The sequence below is a fragment of the Chlorocebus sabaeus genome, chromosome 5, assembly GCF_047675955.1.
Source record: "Chlorocebus sabaeus isolate Y175 chromosome 5, mChlSab1.0.hap1, whole genome shotgun sequence".
In the NCBI taxonomy this organism is placed as follows: domain Eukaryota; kingdom Metazoa; phylum Chordata; class Mammalia; order Primates; family Cercopithecidae; genus Chlorocebus; species Chlorocebus sabaeus.
Genome location: NC_132908.1, coordinates 45,000,729 through 45,025,469, shown reverse-complemented (window position 1 = coordinate 45,025,469; position 24,741 = coordinate 45,000,729). Strand labels below are relative to the sequence as shown.

At 46.5% G+C, this 24,741-nt stretch overlaps 1 protein-coding gene across 1 annotated transcript in view; it reads left to right on the top strand.

Annotated features, from left to right (window-relative positions):
* The window catches only part of ABCC11 (ATP binding cassette subfamily C member 11), a 64,700-nt gene that overhangs the window by 24,915 nt on the left and 15,044 nt on the right, over nucleotides 1-24,741 (top strand). The window contains exons 11-22 of the mRNA XM_007992369.3: nucleotides 485-556; nucleotides 3,156-3,280; nucleotides 5,361-5,433; nucleotides 8,310-8,513; nucleotides 10,552-10,686; nucleotides 10,760-10,862; nucleotides 12,532-12,621; nucleotides 14,899-15,002; nucleotides 16,164-16,361; nucleotides 21,063-21,289; nucleotides 21,400-21,537; nucleotides 23,874-24,060. Of these exons, the coding sequence (XP_007990560.3) occupies nucleotides 485-556; nucleotides 3,156-3,280; nucleotides 5,361-5,433; nucleotides 8,310-8,513; nucleotides 10,552-10,686; nucleotides 10,760-10,862; nucleotides 12,532-12,621; nucleotides 14,899-15,002; nucleotides 16,164-16,361; nucleotides 21,063-21,289; nucleotides 21,400-21,537; nucleotides 23,874-24,060 (1,656 nt within the window). The remainder of the gene's footprint in view (nucleotides 1-484; nucleotides 557-3,155; nucleotides 3,281-5,360; nucleotides 5,434-8,309; nucleotides 8,514-10,551; nucleotides 10,687-10,759; nucleotides 10,863-12,531; nucleotides 12,622-14,898; nucleotides 15,003-16,163; nucleotides 16,362-21,062; nucleotides 21,290-21,399; nucleotides 21,538-23,873; nucleotides 24,061-24,741) is intronic.

Sequence of the window (24,741 nt, the reverse complement as noted above, 5' to 3'; positions counted from 1 at the left end):
TTCTAAGCTCAGTGTGAGGTCTTCTCTTCATTACTGGGTCCATAGAGGAAACTCAGATCACTATTTGATGGATGAATGAATGTTTGAATAAATGCATGCATGCATGCATGAAATTCTCTGAGACTGGCTTCTTTATTCCCATTTCACAGATGGAGAAACTGAGGCCCAGAGAAGCTAAATGGCTTTCCCAGGATTGCTGCATAGAATAGACACCAATCTGGAATTCAGGGTTCTTGCCACCTACCCCTGAGTTCCCCTCTGCCTTTTCCCTGTGATTTGCTTCCTCTCGGGCCACCCCTCCTCCCTCCAGGGACTGAACACAAAGCTCCTCTTGAGCTTTGCTTGTCTGAGGAGTCTTAGGCTCTGTGTGGTTGTTTTGTTTTCTGTGTGTTGTTTTGGGTTCTAAACAGTTGAGCTGCCCTGAGCAGGTGGATATGCCAGGGCTGTGCTGTCCCAACACTTGTGTGTCCTCCTTGGCTTGCAGGGGATGATGTTAGGGGTCTGCGGCAACACGGGGAGTGGTAAGAGCAGCCTGTTGTCAGCCATCCTTGGGGAGGTAAGTGATCTGTGGCCACATGCGTGCCTGTCCGCAGGCAGTCCAGGCCCTCCCAAGCTCCAGTGCCCCAGGCAGGGTCCCCCACTGCTTTCTTCCTCACAGGGGTTTGAGCAAGTGGGGTTTTTATAAATCAAAAATGGTTGTGCTTGCACTGTGTGGGAGGTGTGTGATCAAGGTGGCCCTTTCTCTTCACCTTGTGGCAGCACTCCTGGTGCGGGCTGCCTCTTACATCACCTGGAGATCTGTCCTCAGCTGTGCTCTGTGAGGATACAGGATATTAACTCGAAGTTAATATGATCATACAAATTATTTAACAGGGAATTGAGTCCAATCTCTCTTCCACACTGCAATACCCTGTTGCAATGGTTCCTTTAAGAAAAGAGCATAAAATCATTTTATAAAGCCAAACTCATAACATTGAGAGTGGGATGTTTGTGCCTTTTAGGACGGGATCGGAAGAGAAATGTTGGGGGAGAAACAGGGAGAAAGAAGGAAGGAAGGCTGGGGAGAGGAGGCCTGCTGGATGGGATGGGGCAGTCTTACTCGTACTCCAGCAGTGGGGTACATATGCCTGCTAGGTGCACTTGCCCTTGAGATTTGAACCCCTCATTCCATCCCCTGTGGACAAGTTTGAGGTCTGCTGCCATGTGGACTTGTGGTTCACACACCCTTTCTCCAGTTTCTTTTTTCTTTCTTTTCTTTCCGTTTTCTCTTCCCTTCCTTTCCCTTCCCTTCCCTTTCTTTCTGTCTTTCTTTCTTCATTTTTTTCACACAGAGTCTTGCTTTGTCATCCAGTTGGGAGTGCAATGGCGTGATCTCGGCTCACTGCAACCTCTGCCTCCAGGGTTCAAAAGTTTCTCATGCCTCAGCCTCCTGAGTAGCTGGGACTACAGGCATGCACCAGCAAACCGAGCTAATTTTTGTATTTTTTGGTAGAGACGGGTTTCACCACGTTGACCGGGCTGGTCTTGAACTCCTGGCTTCAAGTGATCCACCCGCCTCGGCCTTCCAAAATGCTGGGATTATAGATGTGAGCCACCATGCCCGGCCATTTCTCCAGTTTGAAAAAACCCCAAGCCCATTCCCCAGATCCTTTGGGGTCACACTGCACACCTTATAATGAACACTAAAAGCACCTATGACACCTGCTACGCATTTTTGTTCACCTTCCCCACAGGAGTCTTACACCAGCCCTTCCCCACAGAGCCCCAACCTCACTCCTCCTGGGCTGCCATCTCTTCCCCCTTCTTCTTCTGCCCATTGTCCCTTGTTCCCCTATCACTGGGAGAAGTTTTCCTTCCTTTCTTCGGCTTTTCCCTCAGCTCCTTCTCCCAAATGAACATTGCCAAACTCATCCCTTCCTTGGAATGCGGTTATGTTACCAAAGCCAGCTCTCTCTTAACGCATCAGCCACGTGCTGCATATGGGATGGCCTTTCCCCAGTTTCTTCGCAACTGCAAGGAAGAAAGACTCCATTAAAAAAAACAGTAAAACTAGCTTCAGTACTTACATGCCAAGTCCTGTGCAAAGAGCTTTCCATTTTCCCCTTTAACGCTGGTAACCTCCCATGACAAAGGCACACTCATGATGACCCATTTACAGATGAGTACGTGAGATTCTGAGAGGTGACTCATCCAAGGTCATGCAGCAGGTAAGGGGTGAGCCAGGGCTGAGTCCCAGGTCCACCTGAGGTCGGAGCTGTGTTCTACATCACAGGAGCATCACCCGGCAGCCTCCAGGAAAGGCCACCTCCCTACGCGCCCAGTGGTTTGTCAGTTTCCTATGCAAATAAGCCTGTCACTTTCCTTCTAATAAAGGAAGACACAGAGATGCCATTTTAAAGTTCTTATTTGTTAAAGTCTGCCTCCAAACTAGAAGTAAACATGTCAGGGTATAAAAGAGAAAGGATTAAGAATGATGAGGTCCCATGTCGGGGTGCTGGGGATGAATGTCTACCTCTATTTGTTTTTAACGTATTGTTTTGAACTTATGCAGAAAAGCTGGAAGAACACTACAGCAGGAATCCATATACCCACCATCTAGATGCAGCCATTGATAGTTTTTGCATATTTACCTTACTATACAGACATATATTTTGTAGAATGCTTTAAATTACACAGGTTATAACACTTTCCCTTCTAAATACTTCATCATGATGTCCAAAAGTAAGAACGTTTTTCTACCTAACCATGATAACATTATCCTACCTAACAATAATAATTCCATAATACCCAGGCATGCTCAGAGATAGCCTGGAAATTTTGGTGTGCACGGTGAAGACCATGGAGGCACTGGCTGCCAGAGAATGGGGCTGGGACAAATAAGAGGAAAAAACGTTTGGGGTGTCTTTAGTGCAGACCTTGGATTCAGTCCAAGCAGGACCTGGCTGGGCTTATCTCCAGTTGCTTCCACATGTTCTCATGGCCGGTCCCTGCAACTCGCTGGTGGGCCTGGCAGGGCCATGTTAAAAGTCCCTTTTACCTAGGAGAGCCCCCAAGATCCTGGAGGGCAATGGGGCCGTGGGCACTGTGCCTGCTGAGCCAGGCAGGCTCTGTCCCTTTGCCCACTTGGTCCTAAGGCTGGACTCATTCTGCCGCAGATGAACTTGCTTGAGGGCTCAGTGGGGGTGCAGGGAAGCCTGGCCTATGTCCCCCAGCAGGCCTGGATCGTCAGCGGGAGCATCAGGGAGAACATCCTCATGGGAGATCCATATGACAAGGCCCGGTAAGCTCCTGGAGGGGAAGGGGAGAGCACAGGGCATGTGGCTGGTCTGGGGGCACTTCCAGCTTTGAATGGTAACCTGACAACTGCTAACACTTGTGTGCTCCACTTACACTCATTATCATATTCACCCCTCATTGTGAAAGAAATACCATCGTATCAATTTTCCAGATGAATCAGCTGAGGCCCCAAGAGGTTAAATAATTTGCCCAAAGTCACCCAGGTGGTGGGATGTGATAGAGCCAGGATTTGAACCCAGTTGCTTTCAGAAACTTCATGCTTAACTATTATGCTGTATTGGCTCAAAATAGTCAATACATTCTCCCCCCTCCAAAATTGCTACAGTAGAACTTCATTTGTATTCGTTAAATCTTGGCCTCTAAGTGAAAAGGAAAACAAATGGGAACGATGAGGTTCTGTGACATAGAGGAAACCGGTTTGAATCTGTGGCCCCGTGGATCTCCCAAGTCTTGTCCATATCCCTCCTTTCCCTCTGTGGCCTCTCCCTGCCCTAGAATTATCGGGTTCCCCTGCCCGAGACATGAGATTGGATATCATGAGTGAAGCCTGTTCAGTGAAGGGTCCAGGAAAACTGCTCTGAATGCTACAGCTACACTTCCAACTATGGTGGACTCTGACCTGTGACTGTTTGCTTGGTTTTGCAATTGGCCCCCAGTAACAACATAGATATGGAGGTGTAGGAACTGGCTGTCTCTCTCTAGTTGTCCTGTGTACACCTCACAATCATGTCCAATGCCAACTCATGAGCACCCTGCCTGCTCAGCCCCATACACCTGGCTTCTTTTCCCAAATTGTGCAACTCAGTTTAATGGCATCACCCAAACCTTGCACCCCGGGAAGCCAGATGTCTCCTCCTCTGAGTGCTTCCACATCTAATTGGTCACCAATTGTGAATAAGCCTGTCTCCTACATATCTCTTGTATTTCTGTCTTCTCCATCTCTGCTTCTAGTTCGTTCAGCCTGTGATCTCTTGTTTGAACAGTTCCCACTGCCCCTGCCCTTGGGTCCCTGTCTCTAATCTCCTGCTCTGTTCCACCCCGCGTAAGATTGTCTCCAGGGCAATCAGCCTAAGTCCCAGCTCTCGTCCTGTGGTTGCTCTTCTTTGTGGTCTTCTGCGAGACTGATAGAACTCATACAGAAGTTTTGAAACATCTGTTAAAATAAAAACGCACCAACCCTTTGACTCAGCAAATCCACTGTTAGGTATTTAATGTGTAGATATTTTCATCCATGAAGGCAAAGACCCATATACAATAATGTTCACACTGCACTGCTCACAGGAGCAAGAGTAGAAACAATTCCAATCTCCATCACTAGGGCTCTGGTTAGATAATTTATGGTGCAACCGTGTAATGGAATACTACAGTGCCGTTAAAGCAATAATAACCTATACCTGCAGTACCATGCAGTACACATCCATATATGAATAGATTACTTCTGAATAAATACATAAGACACTGTAATAGTGGATGCTTTTTTTTTTTTTTTTTTTTGAGATGGAGTGTCACTTTGTCTCTCAGGCTGGAGTACAATGACATGATCTTGGCTTACTACAGCCTCCACCTCCCCAGTTCAAGCGATTCTCCTGCCTCTGCCTTTTGAGTAACTGGGACTATAGGCACGCACCACCACGCCCAGCTAATTTTTGTATTTTTAGTAGAGATGGGATTTTGTCATGTTGGCCAAGTTGGTCTCGAACTCCTGACTTCAGGTGATCCGCCCTCCTCAGCCTCCCAATGTGCTGGAATTACAGGTGTGAGCCACCACACCCAGCCAATAGTGGCTGCTTTTGAGAAAAGCAAATGAAGGCCAAAGATGGGAAGGAGAACTGCTTTTCATTGCATCTTTTTGTTCTGGTCAAATATTTACTAAGAGTGTGTATTAATTTAAAAGAAATGAAAGAGGGAAGGAAATGAAAAAAGCCTTCGGTGGTATACCATTAAACACAAGATCAAGTCTAAATTTCTTAGCATGAAAATCAAGACCACTCCTTTTGACACTGGGAAGGGAGATGGGCAGGAGGGCTGGTCCCCTGTGCCTTACGGCTCCCTGTCCTTCGCAGATACCTCCAGGTGCTCCACTGCTGCTCCTTGAATCGGGACCTGGAACTTCTGCCCTTTGGAGACATGACAGAGGTAAGAGGGAGGCAAGCCTGCTTGCTCTGTGTAATGTTGGTGCTCTTATGTTCACGCTGCCTCCCCAGGCAGGGAAGGGAAGGATCCCAGCTCTTCCTCCCAAAGCAGCTGGAGTTTTTCCTGCAGCAGGTGCAGAAGAAGCAAAGCTTCCCTCACTGAGGGAGGTTAGGGCTCAGCTTATAGAGGCACCTGGAAAGGAAAGGGGGTACCTTACCCCACAGAGGTGGAGAGCTGACCTCAAGCTCCTTCTTCTGAGCAAGAGCGGAGACCCCGTGAAGATGAGAACTACCCCCCATCACCCTTGCCCCACTCCAGCCAGTGCAACATCAGCCATGACCCACAGGGGCAATTTCTGGCTTTAACATTTCCCTGATAATTCACAATCTTTCACATCTGCAATCACCTTAATACACATACGACCTTCACCCACGATAAAAGTGGCATTGCCTTCTTGATTTTCATGGTCTAATAATAGCTCAGTCTGTTGAACACTTACTACATGCAAGGTGCTATTCTAGTGACTTGAATATAGTGTCTTAGGTGAGAGTCACAATAATCTCAATAACCTCAGGAGGGTAGTTTTAAAATTCCTCTTCCTCCTCCTCCTCCTCCTCCTCCTCCTCCTCCTCCTCCTCCTCTTCTTCTTCTTCTTCTTCTTCTTCTTCTTCTTCTTCTTCTTCTTCTTCTTCTTCCTCTTCCTCTTCCTCTTCTTCTTCTTTCTTCTTCTTTTTTTGAAGGGGAATCTCGTTTTCTCTCTGTCACCCAGACAGGAGTACAGTGGGGTGATCTCAACTCACTGCAACCTCCACCTCCCAGATTCAAGAGATTCTCCTACCTCAGCCTCCTGAGTAGCTGGGATTACAGGCATGTGCCTCCAGGCCCGGCTAACTTTTGCATTTTTAGTGGAGACAGGGTTTCGCCATGTTAGCCAAGCTAGTCTCAAACTCCTGGCCTCATGTGATCCATCCAACTCGGCCTCCCAAAGTGCTGGGATTATAGGCATGAACTACTGCGCTTGGCCTATTCTTCTTCTTTTAAAGCTGGGACTATAAATCCTTGATGGCAGAGAGCTCAATGATCATATTCAAGGTTGTTTCTTCAATAGGAAGAACAAGGTCTCATCTGTAAAATGGCATAAATAAGAGTACTGACCTGATCGGATTGCTTTGCGGTTCAAATGAGTTAATACAAAGTGCTTTGACTAGTGCCCGGCCTAGAGTAAGTGATAACTACTATTGTAAGAGCACAATAGGCATTGAATAGTGTTTGATGAATAAGTAAATGAATGAATGGGGAAACTGGGCTTTGGCCAGATCAAGCAGGTTGTCCAAGATCACACAGTGGTGACCTGGAAGCATGGCAGGGACAGGAGGTTTCTCTGCCACCATTTCAACTCTGATTCTTCTCTACAGAGACTTCAAGTAGTCAGGATAGAACAGGAAATAGGACTTACACTCCAGCTCCCACTTCCTCAGAGCCTGAAGGAGGGATGGGCCAGCTGGCGGCTGCCTGGAGCGCTAATCTGCAAAACATGCTCAGTAACTTGGGTTTTCACCCTCAACTCCTATCACAGCAGGTGCCATGTGAGATGGTCCTTCCAGCATCAGTAAAACTCCTTGCAGCCATTGCAGCTCTGGTCTGTTGAGTGGGTGCACACAGTGCAAATAGTCTTTGATGACACCCCTAATCCAGGCCAATGGTCCCACAAGTTGACAGGTGCTGTCAATGGAGATTAAAAACCTGAATAAGGCCAGGTCCAGTGTAACCTCAGCACCTTGGAAGGCTAAGGTGGGAGATTTGCTTGAGCCCAGGAGTTTGAGACCAACCTAGGCAATATAGTGAGACCTCATCTCTACAAAAAAAAAAAAAAAAAAAAAAAAAGTTTAAAAACATTAGCTGAGTGTGGTGGCACCACCTGTAGTCCCAGCTACTCAGGAGGCTGAGATGGGAGGATCGCTTGAGACTGAGAGGCGGAGGTCGCAGTAAGCCATGATTGCTGGTGCCACTGCACTCCAGCCTGGGCAACAGAGGAGACCCTGCCTCAAAAAACCAAATACATAAAACAAGAATAATATGTGAGACAGTGCTCTTACTTGGGAATGAGTGATTTATTTTATTATCTGAATTTTTAATAGTTTAATGTTTGCCTCCTAGAAGTTGATAGGTTTAGAAAAATTATATCTAAGTGAGAGTTACAAGTTTTTAAAAGTTATATATCTTTAAATTTAGATTCAGGGGATACATGGAGAGTTACAAGATTTTTAATTAATTGAGAAGCAATTTATTCATCTCCTACTAACCACGTTTTGAAAAATATTTTTATTGATGCATAATATTTGTACATTTTTTTTGGTACCTGTGCTATTTTGTTATATCTGTAGAATATGTAATGATCAGGTCAGGGCATTTAGGGTACCCAGCACCTTGAGTATTTATCACTTCTATTGTGCTGAGAACTTTTCGACTCCTGTCTACTAGCTCTGCTGAAATATACAATACCTTGTTGTTGGCTATAGTCACCCTATTCTGCTATCAAACATTAGAACTTATTCCTTCTATCTAACTTGATGTTTGTGTCCATCAGCCAACCTCTCTTCATTCTCACCCCCTTTCCCTACCCCCAAAATTCCTTTCCAGCCTCTGGTGTCCATCATTCTACTCTCTACCTCCACGAGATCAGCTTTTAAGCTCCCACATATGAGTGAGATACATTATGTATTTTTAAGTCCGGAATGCCAAATTATCAGGTATCCTGGAGTGTGTGCATATCTTGGTCTGTACTGAGGGAGTTCTGTCTGCTACATCTGCCCACCCATTTGAGCGCACCTGGCTGTGCTTGCTCTCTGGACATGGTGCCTTTTACTGCCTGTCTGCAGATCGGGGAGCGGGGCCTCAACCTCTCTGGGGGGCAGAAACAGAGGATCAGCCTGGCCCGCGCCGTCTACTCCGACCGTCAACTCTACCTGCTGGACGACCCCCTGTCTGCTGTGGACGCCCACGTGGGGAAGCACATTTTTGAGGAGTGCATTAAGAAGACACTTAGGGGGAAGACGGTCGTCCTGGTGACCCACCAGCTGCAGGTGAGAACCCCTCCAGGGCTCTGACTGTGATTGATGGATAACGTAGATCCTCAAGCCTCTGCCATTTCAGAGTGTGATTCAGTGACAGCCTCCCAGCACCTGTCCTCATCTCAGGCTAGACTCCATATTTGGGGAGGGCTGTAAAAAACTTGGATTTCCTCTGCTTTCCACACAGAGCAAACAGACTGGTAGAAGTTTTTTGTGCTGGTAAAAATTAAGAACAAATGTTATGGTCTCCTTTATCTTCAAAATTTTATGAGTAGACCCCTGCTTTTCAAGTTATAAAAAATGAAAACAGGCCCGGCACGATAGCTCATGCCTGTAATCCCAGCACTTTGGAAGGCCAAGGCAGGAGGACTGCTTGAGGCCAGGAGTTCAAGACCAGCCTGGGCAACTTAGAGAGACCTCCCATCTCTACAAAAATTTAAAAAATTAGCCGGGTGTTGTGGTGCATCTGTGGTCCCAGCTACTGCGGAGGCCGAGGCGGGAGGATAGAGCCCTGGAGGTCAAGGCTGCAGTGAGCTGTGATAGTGCCACTGCACTCCAGCCTGGGCAACAGAACAAGACCCTGTCTCAAAGAAAATCAATCAATCAATAAAAAAGAAAAGAAAAAGAAGCCAATCTCTCAGAAAAGAATCCCCCAAGTCTCCCATTCTTAGATTGAGAGCTACCTCAGTGTGTTTTCTTACCGACGATGAGCGCAGTGCAATGACTGCTTTTGGTGCTGCTTCTCCTGGGTCATTTTCCCTTGAGTATTTTCACATATGGCATTGGCCACAGTGCCTTATTATTTTCTTTCCCCCTTCTTCTTCTGTTTCTTTTTCTCTCGCTCCTTATTTTTGCTTTACTATTTTTTTTGGTATAAAATATTTAAAACCTAAACAAGGTTTAGAAAATAACTAATAAAACCCATGTATCTACCACCCAGATTAAACAATAAAACATTGATTCCACTTTCCAATTCTGTTGCAGTTCCTCCTTTCTGCTCTCCTGACTTTATTGTTTGTTGTTTCCATGCATGTCTTCATACTTTTACAGCATATGCATGAATCTCTAGACAAGAAGAAATTCCTTTTGCATATTTTTTAACTTTATAGAATTTTATAGAATTTATTTTTTACTTTCTGTGCCCTTTGGTAGTTTCCTTTTCTCCCCTCAACATTATGTTTTTTGAGATCTTCCATGCTGATACTTTTAACTTTATATAATATATATTTATATTTTATATATATTATATAAAGATATATATGTATATATTTTGAGACAGAGTCTCACTCTGTTGCCCAGGCTGGAGTGCAGCGGTACAGTCTCAGCTCACTGCAGCCTCTACTTCCCAGGTTCGAGCAATTCTCCTGCCTCAGCCTCCGGAGTAGCTGGGACTACAGGCACACGCCACCATACCTGGTTGATTTTTGTATTTGTAGTAGAGACAGGGTTTCACCATGTTGGCCAGACTGGTCTCGAACTCCTGACCTTGTGATCTGCCCACCTTGGCCTCCCAAAGTGCTGGAATTACAGGCGTAAGCCACTCCACCCAGCTTTATAACTTTATTTAATTCTCATTGGTATAGCATTCCAATATCTGAATATACCAGAATTTATTTCTCCAGGATGAACAATTGTTTCTTATTTTTCGCTTTTACAAAAAAAAAAAAAAATACTTCCGTGTACATCCTTCTACATGTATCTTTGTACACATGTTTGAGAGTATTTTCGGGTAGAGTTTTAGGAGTCAAATCATTGGTTCATAAACTTCAAAAATCTTCCATGTTACTGAATAGGTCAAATTGTTCTCCAAAGTAGTTCTCCAAGGAACTCTCCTTAACTTAACTACAATCCTCCTGATAGTTAAGGAGATAGTTAAGGTGATCCTCAGATCACCACCAACACTTGAGTTGTGCAACTTTGAAATGTTTGCTCATCTGTTGGTATGAAATAATATTTTATCGTGATTTAAATTTACATTTTCCTGGTGAATAGTAAAATCAAACATCTTTCCCTGTGCTTACTGAAGGCTTTCTTTCTTCTGACTGTCCAGTACTTAGAATTTTGTGACCAGATCATTTTGTTGGAAAATGGAAAAATCTGTGAAAACGGAACTCACAGTGAGTTAATGCAGAAAAAGGGGAAATATGCCCAACTTATCCAGAAGATGCACAAAGAAGCCATATCGGTGAGTCCTGCCCCGCCGCCCTCACTCCCCATCGTGGACGCACGTGCACTCAGGGCCTGTGCTCTCTCCCCAGGTCACGTTGCAGGACACAGCAAAGATAGCAGAGAAGCCACAGGTAGAAAGTCAGGCTCTGGCCACCTCCTTGGAAGAGTCTCTCAACGGAAATGCTGGTAATGGTGCGGGAGACAGGACAAGAATGTCTGCATGCCTGCCTGGGTCCTCCAGACGTCCCAGTGTTTCCTCCTGGACCCCAGATTGGGCCATGACCCTCAGTGTCTGAGACCCTAAGCATTTACATACACAGGGTTCAGATCCAAGTAGTTGGGGGCCATGGGGTGTAGACTGGTGGGCAGGAGGCCTGAAGGATCCAGGAAGTGAGTGTTGCGGGGGGCACAGCTGAGGGTGTACAGCAGAGGCAGGATAGGAGGTAGCTTTGGCTCTGAATGGCACAGATTTAAGACTTAGCCAGGCATCTAGCTATTCATTCATTACACACTGGAAGACAGTAAATATTGAGAGCAAAGGTATTAGGGATCAGAAATGAATTGGGTTTAGCCCCTGATGTCTGGAAGCTCATGGCCTTGCTCTTGTCTGGGGCAGAGTAGCAAAAGGGAGCGACTTCCATTTTTCGAGTAAGACAGTTCTGGATTTGAATCCCAGCTCTGCTGCTTACAAAGCTGTGTGACCTTGGCCATCTAACTTAACCTCTCTGAACTCTCGGCAAAAGTGGAGATGATGGTACTTAACTCCACAGGGTTGTAGTCGAGATTAGATGAGGTCAGATATAGAGAAGCCCCCCACACGGGGCCTGTTACATTGTAGGCTCCCGTCTCCAACTGAGTCTTTTTTTTTAGACAGAGTGTTGCTCTGTTGCCCAGGCAGGAATATAGTGGCACCATCTTGGCTCACTTCAACCTCTGTCTCCCAGGTTCAAGCAATTCTCGTACCTCAGCCTCCCAAGTAGCTGGGACCACAGGCACACACCACCACACTGGCTAATTTTTGTATTTTTAGTAGAGACCAGGTTTCACCATGTTGCCTAGGTTGGTCTCGAACTCCTGACCTCAAGTGATCCACCCGCCTCGGCCTCCCAAAGTGCTGGGATTATAGGCATGAGCCACTGTGCCCAGCCACCAATTGAGTCTTTTTGAAGAAAACCTACTCCAAAAATTTCCATCCTGGTGTAATTTCCCTCAGGATTAAAATTCCAGAGAAAGAGCGCTCTTCCCCAGGAAATATTGGGCCGTTGTTACTAGAAGGGAGAATAGCAGGCAGCAGCAGCAGACAGTCACTGTCGTGATGGCTATGATTATCATCAGAAACATCTATGGGCATCTCCAGGTACTGGTTTTCAGGCCAAGCTCAAGGTCGAGAGTCCACCTGGGCTGGTCAGGGCTGTTTTGTGAAGCATTATCTCAGAAGTGCATGGCTGCAGGGCAACTTAGCAATTCTCTCAGCTTTCCATTTTTTTGGACAAGTGAACAGAAGGGTTAAGTGATTTGCCTGATGTTGCACAGTGTCACAGTGACAGTTCTGAAACCCAGGTTTTCTGGTCCCAGGTGGTTTTCTTCATTCTTTCCTGCGTTTCTCTCAGCCCATCATACACAGGAGACCCTGCAGTCCCTCCAGAGTTTATTGAATGGTTAGGGATGCATCCCTTTCCAGGCTCTGGAGCCCAGGTCAAAGGTTTCTTTCAGCAGGGTCTTCCATGAAAATCCTTAGACGCAGGTGGGGCACTGAAGCTCAAAGGTGAAAAGCTGGCCCAGGATCGAAGCCAGAGACAGAAGGAAGGAGATCATGTGATTGGCAGGCATACCATTTTTCTCTTCTTCTACTCTGACCCAGTGCCGGAGCATCAGCTCACACAGGAGGAGGAGATGAAAGAAGGCTCCTTGAGTTGGAGGGTCTACCACCACTACATCCAGGCAGCTGGAGGTATGGTTCCCATGCCAGCCCAGGGCTGTCTCTTGGAGCAGCCCTATCCCTGAAACTGGGTCAGATTAGAACATGTGAGGTCATGTGAAGTAGAGAGGTCCAGAGGAGCCATGGTGTTTATTGGCCTAACTTGCAAAACGAAACTCTACTCAGTTATAGCAACTCTACCATCAAAGCCAAGGTTGGAAGTTATATTTTCATGTATACTCATTATTTCAGTGTTTTTCTATTTTTTTAGTTTAAAAAATTTTTTTAAAAAAAGAATAAAGATGGGGTCTGGCTATGTTGACCAGGCTGGTCTTGAACTTCTGGCCTCACGTAATCCTCCCATCTCAGCCTCCCAAAGGGCTGGGATTACAGGCATGAGCCACCGCATCCTGCCTCATTATTTCAGTGTTTTTCAAACTCTGAGCTCTGCTCCCTGAGTGGGTTTTGCAATCAGCTGAGTTTATCATGAGCAGCACTGAAAGACATGAAATAGAATTGGATAGAAAATAGCAGCCACATCGCATAAGGTGACAGTGGTGGGACTTTTATTTTGGTGTGATTTAGAATTTCTTAATTTTTATTTCTTAAGGCAGGTAGAAGGCAATTAGAAGTTCAAAGCTACTGCCTTATTAAATGGTGTATATCATCATGTATATTTACTGTACAATGTTGTAAACACAAAACTCAATATATGGTGCGGTACTTATCAAGTAATTTAAGAGATTTTTGAGAGTTATTTTTACTCCATGAAACTTTTTACGCATCATTGACATTGGAAGCTGACCGTTGTGTAAGATGTCTCCTGTCTGCATGCCTGGGGGAGGAAGAGGTAGGCTGCGTACACAGGACACTGTCCCCGCCCTGTCCACCATGGGTATCCTGCAAGGAGTAACCCAGGGCCTGCCCAGACAGAGCAGGGAACAGCAAATGCTTGTGAAATGCATGAATGGATCTAGCAGCATACATTGATCTGTATTTACAAAGTGCCTACTATGTTCCAGGCCCTGTGCCAAGCTCTAGAGGGGAGGGGGCATACAGTCATCTAAGAACCGTCGCTGAAATCTAGCTGGAGAATTAAGACATTGCTTCCATCAGATGGTGATAGAGATCTCTGTGGCCAGGGAATCTCAAATCTCATCAAAGAAGAGACAACCCTTGAAGGAAGGATAGAATTTGGGAAAAGACTGTAGGCACGGGACATGTGAGCATAAATAGGTGAGAGGAGTGCTAGAGCAGGAAGCAGTGCCCCAAGAAGGAGTGTACCCTGCCTTTTGCCACCCTTAACTGCTTCAAATCCCAGCTCTGCCACTCACCAACTCTGCGAGTTTGGGCAAGGTAGTTCCCCTCTCAGATTCAGTTTTCTCATTTTATTAGCCTATTTGTGCTGCTGTAACAACATATATTAGACTGGGTAGTTTATAAAGAACAGACATTTATTTCTCACTGTTCTGGAGGCTGGGAAGTCCAAGATCAAGGTGCTGGCAAGTTTGGTGTCTGGTGAGGGCCCAGTATCTATTTCCAAGATGGCGCCTTGAATGCTGCGTCCTCCATCCCTGGAGGGGATAAATGTTGTATCCTCACATGGTGAAAGGAACAAAAAACCAGGGAGGCAGCTCTCTGAAGCCTCTTAAGGGCATTAATTCCATTCATGAGGGCTCCATCCTCATGGTTGTCACCTCCTAGAGGCCTCACTTTCTAATACCATCACCTTGGGAATTTGGTTTCAACATTTTGGAGACACATACATTCACACAATAGCACTCTTGAAAATGGGGATAGGGATTACTAATTCAGAAATACTGCATACATTTAGTACTATTCCTGGCATGTAGCACATGATAGTACATAGTGCGTACCACATAACAGGTAGCTGTTATTGTTACTTATAAAACTGAACCTGCAGGACCTGCATAAGGTGAACGAACTTCTCTAGAACACTGCCCTGTGCCAGGCACTGGGCTGAGTGTTTGACACATGTTATTTCATATCATCTTCAGCATGGCTCTGAAGCTGGTAAGGTTATCACTATTTCATAGGTAAAGAAGTGGCATGTTGCTGACATTTGGTACCTTGTCCAAGGTCACATGGTTTGGAAGTGGTGGAGCCAGGATTTGAACCCAGGGCTCCCTGACTTTGGAACCCAGCTCTTCCCATTCCTCCAAGGTGTCCGCAGTGGGTGGGGCTCAAGGGTTTCCAAGCACTCAAAGACAGGGATGGCCGAGCAGCTGAGTCAGCAGTTGCCTCGCACCTGTTTGTTGCACTTGTACATCACCACTGTCTCCCTCCCAGGTTACATGGTTTCTTGCATAGTTTTCTTCTTCATGGTGCTGATCATCTTCTTCACAATCTTCAGCTTCTGGTGGCTGAGCTACTGGTTGGAGCAGGGCTCAGGGGTGAGTGCCATGAGGTGGGTGGGCTGTGTTTCTATGGGTTTGAGTGAGGTGTGGTGACTTCTTGCTCCTTGAGACCACAAGAGCCAGATCATGGCTTGGGACCCACATGACAAGCCCAGAGCTGGTGTTCCGGAGAGAACCATGGGGAGCCAGGACTCCGGGGTTCTCCCTCACAGGCCTCCTGACTTTGTAGAATGGGTGGTCACCTGATCAGTCTTACTGGAAAACCAAGAGATTTATATCCCCAGACAGTCCCCCAAGAATCTTTCCGTTCCACTGCAGTAACTGTCTCCTTTAGCTCCAGGCTGGCCTCCACACTATGGTTTATTTAAAATATACTGCTGGTCTTGTGAGCTGGGAGCCACGACTGGCCACACTGTGTCAAGTTATTTCACTAATCTCCCCACCCACATTCTGAGGCAGGTTCCACTGTCTCCATTTTCCCAAGGGGACCCTGTGCCTAGAGAGGATGAAGAACCTGCCCTAGGATAGGACAGGGCTGGGACTTGAACTTGGTGCCCTTAATCGAAGCCATGCTTTCCCCACAGTGCTCCATGTGGTTAATTTCTGGATCGTGTACCAGGAGGTTTGGGTCAGGAGAGCAGAAGCCACTCTAAGTATTTAGAGCTTCGGAGGATTTAATATGGGGAATTAGAGGCTCAGTCAACCATTGGAGGGGAAGCAGCCATCAGGGATCTCAGCTGAACTGAAGTGGGTGATTCCCAGGATGCCTTCCAGCCTCTGGAAAAACCCCACACCCCACGCTCCTGCCCACAGTTGCCACTGAGCGTGCTGGCTTCTCCTCTTCCACCTTTCTGTTTCCCTGTGGGTGCCTCTCCTTGGCAGAATCTAGCCTGAAACCATGCCAGGAGGGGTTTCGGGAAATCACATCCCCAAGCTTCTCGCTGCATCACAGCAGAGGGTGTGCAAGGGCCCGGCTGCTGCAGTGTCCACAGGGCAGACTCTGAGGGCCTAGTGCAGGGCAGGGCAGTGGGAATGAAGGGCAAAAGAGAGTAGCCAAGCGCTGAGCAGGGAGGTTTGGGCAAACAACTTCACCTTCTACCAGCCACGGAGTCTCACGTGGCCCCAGGGAGAAGGCTTTCCCTGCCACTGAATTTCCCCCTGGACACCTGCAGTCTGATCCCCTGTTCATTCTTGAAGACCAATAGCAGCCGAGAGAGCAATGGAACCACGGCAGACCCGGGCAACGTGGCAGACAATCCTCAACTGTCCTTCTACCAGCTGGTGTATGCGCTCAACACCCTGCTCCTCATCTGTGTGGGGGTCTGCTCCTCAGGGATTTTTACCAAGGTCACGAGGAAGGCATCCACGGCTCTGCACAACAAGCTCTTCAACAAGGTATGGGCCTGGGTGCTGGGCGGGGCTGAAGGCTAAGCTCTGAACCTGCCCAGCTTCATTTTTATTTTTTTATTTTTTAGAGCTCTATAGCCCAGGCTGGCGTGCAGTGAGTGGCACAATCTACACTCACGGCAACCTCCGCAATCCTCCTGCCTCAGCCTCCCAAGTAGCTGGGAGTATGGGCGCATGCCACCAGATCTGACTAAGTTTTGTATTTTTTGTAGAGACTGGGTTTCACCACATTGCCCAAGGTGGTCTCAAACTCCTGGGTTCCAGTGATCCATCCACCTCAGCCCCCCAAAGTGCTGGGATTACAGGCATGAGCGACCATACCTGGCCTATTTTTTAAAAATTAGTAGACTTTAATTATTTATTTATCTGTAGAGATAGGGTCTTGCTATGTTGCCCAGGCTGGTCTCAAAATCCTGGGCTAAACCAATCCTCCCACGTTGGCCTTCTAAGTAGCTGGGATTAAGGTGTGAGCCACCATGCCCAGACAACTTTATTTTTTGAGCACTTTTGATTTACAGAAAAATTGAGATGACAGTACAGAGAGTTCTCATATACCTGCCTGTCACCCAGGCTGGAGTGCAGTGGTGTGATCACAGCTTACTGCAGCCTCAACCTCTTGGGCTGAAGAAGTCCTCCCTACCTTAACCTCTGAGTAGCTGGAACCACAGGCGCACACCACCTCGCCTGGCTAATTTTTGTATTTTTTGTATTTTTGTAGAGACAGGTCTTGCCATGTTGCGCAGGCTGGTCTTGAACTCCTGGGCTCAAGTCATCCGCCCATCTCAGCCTCCTAAAGTGCTGGGATTACAGTTGTGAGTCACTGCACCTGGCCCACTTCTCCTATTCTTAACATCTTGCATTAACATGGGACGTTTGTTACAATTGATGAGTCAGTATTGATACATTATTAATTATTATTATTAACAAATGTCCACGGTTCACCTTATGGTGCATTCTTTGTGCTGTGCATTCTATGGGTTTTGATAAATGTATAATGACATGTATCCACAGTACAGAATAGCTCCCCTGCCATAAACAAAACCCTGTGCCCCACCTATTCATCCTCCCTCCCTACCCTCAAACTCCTGGCAACCACTGATCCTTTTTACTCTCTTCATAGCTTTGCCTTTTCTAAAATGTCATCGTTGCAGCTGGGTGAACTGGGCTGCTTGATGAGGAGGGAGTGACGAAGGTGTGGCGGAGTTCTCCCGCTGCTGGAAGTCTGGTTGTAAGAGCTTAGTGTCCCTTGATGGAGGGCCACAGCAACGCTGGCCTCCACTGGCTGAGCACGGTCACGTACAGAGTTGCTTCTGATTGCCCTGAGTTCTCTTTGAAGTGGATATTATCCTCATTTTACATATGAGGATACTGAAATCTCACATATGTTAAAGTTGGAATATGTGTTTGGTTAGAATACTCAATTGTCAGCTGGGCACGGTGGCTCACGCCTGGAATCCCAGCATTTTGGGAGGCCCGAGGTGAGTGGATTGCTTGAGCTCAGGAATTCAAGACCAGCCTGGGCAACATGGCAAAATCTTGTCTCTACCAAAAATATAAAAATTAGCCGGACATGGGGGCTTGTGTCTGTAGTCCCAGGTACTCGGGGGACTGAGGATCAAGGAGGATCGCTTGAGTCAGGGAGGTGGAGGTTGCAGTGAGCCAAGATCATGCCACTACACTCCAGCCTGGGAGACAGTGAAACCCTATCTCATAAATATATATATATATGTGTGTGTGTGTGTGTGTGTGTGTGTGTGTGTGTGTATATATGTATATATATATACCGAATTGTCTGTGGTATCACACTGCTTCTTGGAAATGTCATTCCTCTCTCTCACTTACTAAGTGTTACTATGTGCCAGTTTCTGCAGTGGCCATGGGGGTGATTCTCCCCATTAGAGAACGCACGGTGCAGGTAGGGTTTGGGCCATCGTGGGTGTATAGTCTAATGGGGAAGATGGACAAGAAAATGGGATGGGGCACACAGGGCCATGAGAATGTAAGAGGCACCTTGTCTTAGCTTGAGGGCAAGGGAAGAAAGTGGGGAGAGTCCAGAAAGTCTTCTTGGGAGCTTCTCCCCTTGAAGGAGGAATCGGATTTAGCCAGCTCAAGACCAGGAGACTGAAGGTAAACAAAAGCAGAGCACTTCTGGGAGGCGAATGGAGTTCTGGAAGGCTGATCTCAGAGGTGGGAGTGGGGGTTTTGACTTGGAGACACGGGAGGTGAGGAGTGGCCCATCGTTGCTTATAGACTGAATGCAAATTGTGTTGCCATCAAGTGTTTCAACTTTGGCAGGTTGAGACAAAGCTTTTCCCCACCTCTCAGGTAAAGCTTGGCAGAACCAGAAAGCAGGAGGGGGACATTCCACCTGAGGCCTGACACTTTCCCACCCGGCCTCTGGGGGTGGCCCTCAGCCCTCCAGGTGGTCTCTGAGTTTCTTTTGATGGCACATTCCAAGATTCTAGAAATATCCAGTGCCCATGCCTCTACATGACATTTTGTATTTTAATTTTGAGAAATGTTCAAGTTTCTTTCCATGAAAATATGTTTCGTATTTAAGATATTTTCATTTTTCCAGTCCTTTCGTGGCTTTTTAAACTTTAAATTTGTCTTTGTAGTTTTAAAGAATCACAAGTAAAGGATAAATCTGAAAAAATTCACTCAACTGCAGGCACAACAGAAAAAAATGAAGCAAAAATGAACAAACAAGAACAACCCCAGACCATTTTGATACTCAGAAGACAATCAGAAACCGAAACCCTTTTCCCTTTGTCACCACCATTGGTCCCTAATCCAGAGTAATGCTGGGCTTCCACAGATGCACTTCCTCACCCACAGTGGAACTGAGGTCCGCTCCTGTGTCTCCTCCACAACCCCGCCATGCCTCGCACCCGCAAGGCATGCTCAGAGTCCTTGAAGGGATGACCCTTTTGCCCTTTGATTCCTCTGAGTGATCATGACAATTCTGGTTGCTTTAGCTCAGGTATTTAACAAAACATTCTGGAAATAAAACTGAAGGCATTTTAGAGGCAGAAAAAGCAAGGTGGCCCTAAATCTGCCCCTCCGACCCTCACTACCCCACCAGCTAGAAAGCAAACATACATGAGAACTACACTTGGTCAGCAGTATCCATGCATTTGCAATGAGAGCAGCTATAGGGAACAGTTCATGGCTCAAATACTTACATTTAGTAGTCAAAATGTCCTTCCCTCCTCTTTCCGTGAGTTTGACTTTAATAGATGCCATTGACTTCTCTTCATTTCTACTTCTTGCATTATAGCTTGAGAAGTACATGGGGAAATGTAGGTGGTCATTTTGTCAGTGCCATGAATCTTTAAGAAATTGCCTTCTGTGAAGAGTGACTGTGCCAGGCTTGGGAAAGCCTCAGAAGGCCTAATTGGATCATGGTTTTGCCATTAACCACTTGGGTAACGAATAAGTTACAGAGCCACTTCCTCTTCTGCAATCTTCAGTTTCCTCATCTGCAAAACAAGGACACCAAACGAAATGCATTTGTTAGAGCCTACCTTGTGGTTTGAAATGTCCTTTGATCTCTGAAAGGCCTCATGCCCACTGGCTGTTAGAGATCAACTTGGAGGTGCCACCTTCAAGAAGGGGGCAGTTATGGCTAAATTTGATCCAAGGGTCCAAATCGTGTGCAACCACAGTGGGATTGCTGCTGCTAATCTTTGGCAGTCCTGAGTGAAAATGGTCCCATCTGTAGAAAATAATAAGAGCTGGTATGGATAGAATGCCTACTGAGGGTGATTCAGGGCAGGCAAACCCCAGAATGGGGCTTAGTCCATGAGGGTTCTTGGCTTTGCCCGGGGAAGAATTCAAGGGCAAGCCAGTGGTAGGGTAGAAGAAAACAGTTTTACTGAAGTGTCAGTGTTGCAGCTCTGGCAGTGTTGCAGCTCTATGACTGACCCTGCAGAGCAGGGCTACCCCGTAGGCAGTGTGCTGACAGCTGCAGCTCAGGGCAGGTTTGCAGTCGTATTTATACCTACTTTTAATTACATGTAGATTAAGGGACAGTTTATACAGAAGTTTCTAGGAAAAGGGTGGCAACTTCCAAGTCATCAAGTCATTGATGACCCAGAAAGGGGCGGTAACTCCTGGATGTTGCCATGGCAGTGGTAAACTGACATGACACACTGGTAGGCCTGTCTTATGGAAAGTGGCTTCCACCCTGCCCCTGTTTTAGCTAGTCCTCAATTTGGTCTGACGTTCAAACCCTGCCTCCAGAGTCAAGTCTCACCTCCTACCTCGGGGGAGGCACTGCTTTGAGCATTTTCAATGTATTCTCTCTAATAGCTTTATAGGATATAATTCATATACCATACATTCACCCTTTTAAATTATACACTTCAGTGTTTGGTATATTTGAGGAGCTGTGTGATCCTCACTACAACTCTATGAAGCATCGTTTTCATCCCCATTTCACTAATAAGGACCTTGAGACTCAGAGGAGCTCAGTACTTGCCCGAGGTCAGACAGCAGTAGGTGGAGGAGTCAGGTAGCCATGGAGCCCATCCGTGCTTTTAAACCATTGCTCTACATTGCCTGCCCTGGAGACCCCTGGGATCACATCCCATGGCTCTTTAGAGTCAAGGGTAATAGACATCTTCATCCAATCTTGAGGAGGGCCTGCAGCTTCTCTCAGGGTTCACACTGATTTTGTCCCTGCAGGTTTTCCGCTGCCCCATGAGTTTCTTTGACACCATCCCAATAGGCCGGCTGTTGAACTGCTTCGCAGGGGACTTGGAAGAGCTGGACCAGCTCTTGCCCATCTTTTCAGAGCAGTTCATGGTCCTGTCCTTGCTGGTGATCGCCATCCTGTTGGTTATCAGTATGCTGTCTCCATATATCCTGTTAATGGGAGCCACAATCATGGTTATTTGCTTCATTTATTATATGTGAGTAGGTTCTTTTTGCTTGTGACTTGGGGAGCAAGGCTGGGACCAACCCAGACTAGATGGTCCCAGAGGTGGACGGTCCAGGTCCCTTACTTCCACTGTCTATGCAGGATGTTCAAGAAGGCCATCGGTGTGTTCAAGAGACTGGAGAACTATAGCCGGTCCCCTTTATTCTCCCATATCCTCAATTCTCTGCAAGGCCTGAGCTCCATCCATGTCTATGGAAAAACTGAAGACTTCATCAGCCAGTGAGTCCTTCTGCTGCCATTTGAGAATGATGGAACCACAGGGATGGTGGGGATCAGGGAAAGAATGGAGCATCTGGGAATGGCATCATCCTCAAAAGCACCAGAGCACATTGTTCGATGGACTTATTTCTCTGAGCCTCCAGAACCTGCTGAGCCATTCTTTCATTTATAATAATGAAAAATGTAAATAATAGGAAAAATATTTGTAAACTTTAAAGGCCTTGTATATATTGTGTGTGTATATATATGGACATATATATACATACATTTAATGATAGGGTGCATTACTGTGCAAACACATCTTGCATTATGTTATTTCTTTCACTTCCAAACAAATATCTAACTTTAACAAAACAATAAGGAACAATAGCTTTCTAAATAACAGAACTTCCTTCACTACTCATGCCATAGATTTGCCTCCTAAATGTTGAAACAAACAAGCAAACAAGTCCTATGATTGTTGTTGAGGTTTAATGGTGTAACATGAACTTATCTGTTTGTAGAGGATAATCAAGCACGGTCTTCACCTACAAGAAGTTCATAGTCTGGTGGAAAAGGGAGAAACAGGCACATGTTTTTGTAATTATACATGATTGAAGAAGCTAGATGGCATCAAAGAGGGGCAGATAAACTACTTGGGAATTCAGAGGGGAAGGAGGTGGCCTGGGGGGATCAGAGAAGGCTTTCAGGAGGAGGTAGCATCTGAGCTGGCCTTGAAGCCTGGGTAAGACTTGGGCACACATTTGGGAGATGGTATGTGTTCAGTTAGCTGGAATATCGGATGAACTGTGCACCTGCTCTCTCAGTGGCATTATAGACCACTCAAGGTCTGTGCAGACTCTAGGACTGAAGGGATCCTGGAGTGATGCATTCGCTCAGCCCACACTGAGAACCCTGCCCCAAGGTATATACCAAGACACGCAGACAAAGAGAGACTGGAGGGATTGGAGCTGTTGTTGGGGAAGGTCTCAGAGAAAAGGACCCTGAGCAGAGATCTAAATCAAGTGTGGGTTGAGCTATGGAATTATGTGGGCAGGACCTCTGCAGGCAGAGGGGACAGTAAACGCAAAGACCGTGAGATGAGGGAGTAGGTTTGAAGGATAGCAAGGTGGCTTGAGCACAAGGGCCACAGAGTGACCAGAGTCTGTTTTGTTTAATCTGTGAAGGCCTCAAGGTGGAGGTGACTCAATCAGTATAGAAAGGTAAGGTGGACAGAATTTGGAATATCTTATGCAAAAGTTCAGAGGGTATGGACAGAGTGAGTCAGAAGGGCCACCGTGCTGGGGTGACAGCCCACTCAGATGGTAAGATGGTTTTAGTTGATGTGTAAATGAATATTTAATTTCAATAATCAAAGTTTTATTCGAATGTACTTTAGAAAAAATGCAACTAACGTATCAAAGCCATTATTTATATAATTTAAGGTTGTGAGTAAAGTTTCTTTTAATATACATTCTCAAATAAAGCAAGTAAAATAAGACTACTAATCAATTAACAGTATAGGTTGTGATCGATACGGAAAACTGTGATGGTGGTATGTGAAAATTGGAAATTGGTAGGTCTCTATTGGTTGGAAGTGACGGAAAAAACTAATTCAAACTAGCTTAAAAGTATGACTTAAATATGGCAAAATAGTAACAATTGCTAAATTAGGTACAGGGTATACAGATGTTCTTGGAACCAACTTTTTAATTTCTTGGTACTTCAAAAATTTTTCATTAGTGGGTATACAGATGTTCATTAAATCAAGCTTTTAATCTCTTGGTACTTATAAAAATTTTCATAACAAAAGGCTGGGGAGGAGGACTTGCTTAAAGTGAGGCTTAATCCAGAGACTCAGCTAATGTTCCCGGAGTGTCTTGGCTTTACTGCTCTGCCTGCCACTGTGTTATTTTACCTTTAAGCTTCCAGAGACCCGCTGGTGGCTCCAGGCTCCCCTCCTAGTAGCAGAATGGTAGTTTCAGATCTCCCATCATCCCACTGAAAGGAACCACTCCCACACTCATTCACACGTCCTGGCATTTATTCACTCTCTGTGGCCAGTTTAGGGTAACTCACTCATCTCTGAGTGAGTCGCAGAGGTTAGGCGAGGAGGGCGTGCTAAGGATGGGCCTTACTGGCAGAGCCTATTCCTCAATCCGGGTTAGGAGTCAGGTCAACTGCACCCAAATTCATGGCTGAGAAAGTGGTAGGGAGGAACTCCCCAAAGAAAAATCAGGCCCTGCTGCTGGGAGTGGGGAACTGGATGCTGGAGGAAGCAGCCGGTATCTACCCTGACCCGGGGAGACCCTGGGTCAGACAAACACGTGGTTCTTAGTCTGTACTTTCCTTTTCAGGTTTAAGAGGCTGACTGATGCGCAGAATAACTACCTGTTGTTGTTTCTGTCTTCCACGCGATGGGTGGCATTGAGGCTGGAGATCTTGACCAACCTTGTGACCTTGGCTGTTGCCCTGTTCGTGGCCTTTGGCATTTCCTCCACCTCCTACGCCTTTAAAGCCATGGCTCTCAGCATCGTGCTGCAGGTGAGGAGGTGACTCTGTGTGGGCCCTCTCTGAGCTTTGCTCATCCTTTGCCTGCGGCTTCTGGGCAGACTCAGGGGGTCCTCAGGTATTCAGTGACACCTTAAGTTCTGGCCACATGTGATCTTAGGAGTTACATGCTTGGCCTTCTGAAATTGGCTACTTTGCTCTGTTTCCTCGTGGTCAGCTCTGAATTGGGAAGTCTGTATTCAAAAGTATTTAATAGAATCACAGGACACTGGGAATGAAGGGGAGCCCACAGGCGACAGAGTCCAATGCTCATATTGTGCAGTTGGGGAAACTGAGGCCCAGACAAGGGAAGGAGTTGTCCAAACAGATGCATGTTAGCAGAGCTGGAAAGAGAACCCTGACCTCTTGGCTTCCTGGCTGCTATCTTTGTACCTAACCGTTCCTATCCTGATTGAGCTGTCAAACCTTTCTGAATCACCTGGAAGGGTGGTTTAAAAGGTGGGTTTCGCAGCCCGGCCCCTAGAACAGGGCTTCTCAAACTTAAATGTGCCTAAGACTTGAAACAGACTTCCACTGAGCTGGTGCAATGCCAGGCACTGGCCGTGCTCTCTTCCAGGCATTCAGTGCTTACCCCAATGCATGAAATGAGCAAAGTGGTTAAGAACATGTGGTTTGGGGCCGGGCACGGTGGCTCACGCCTATAATCCCAGCACT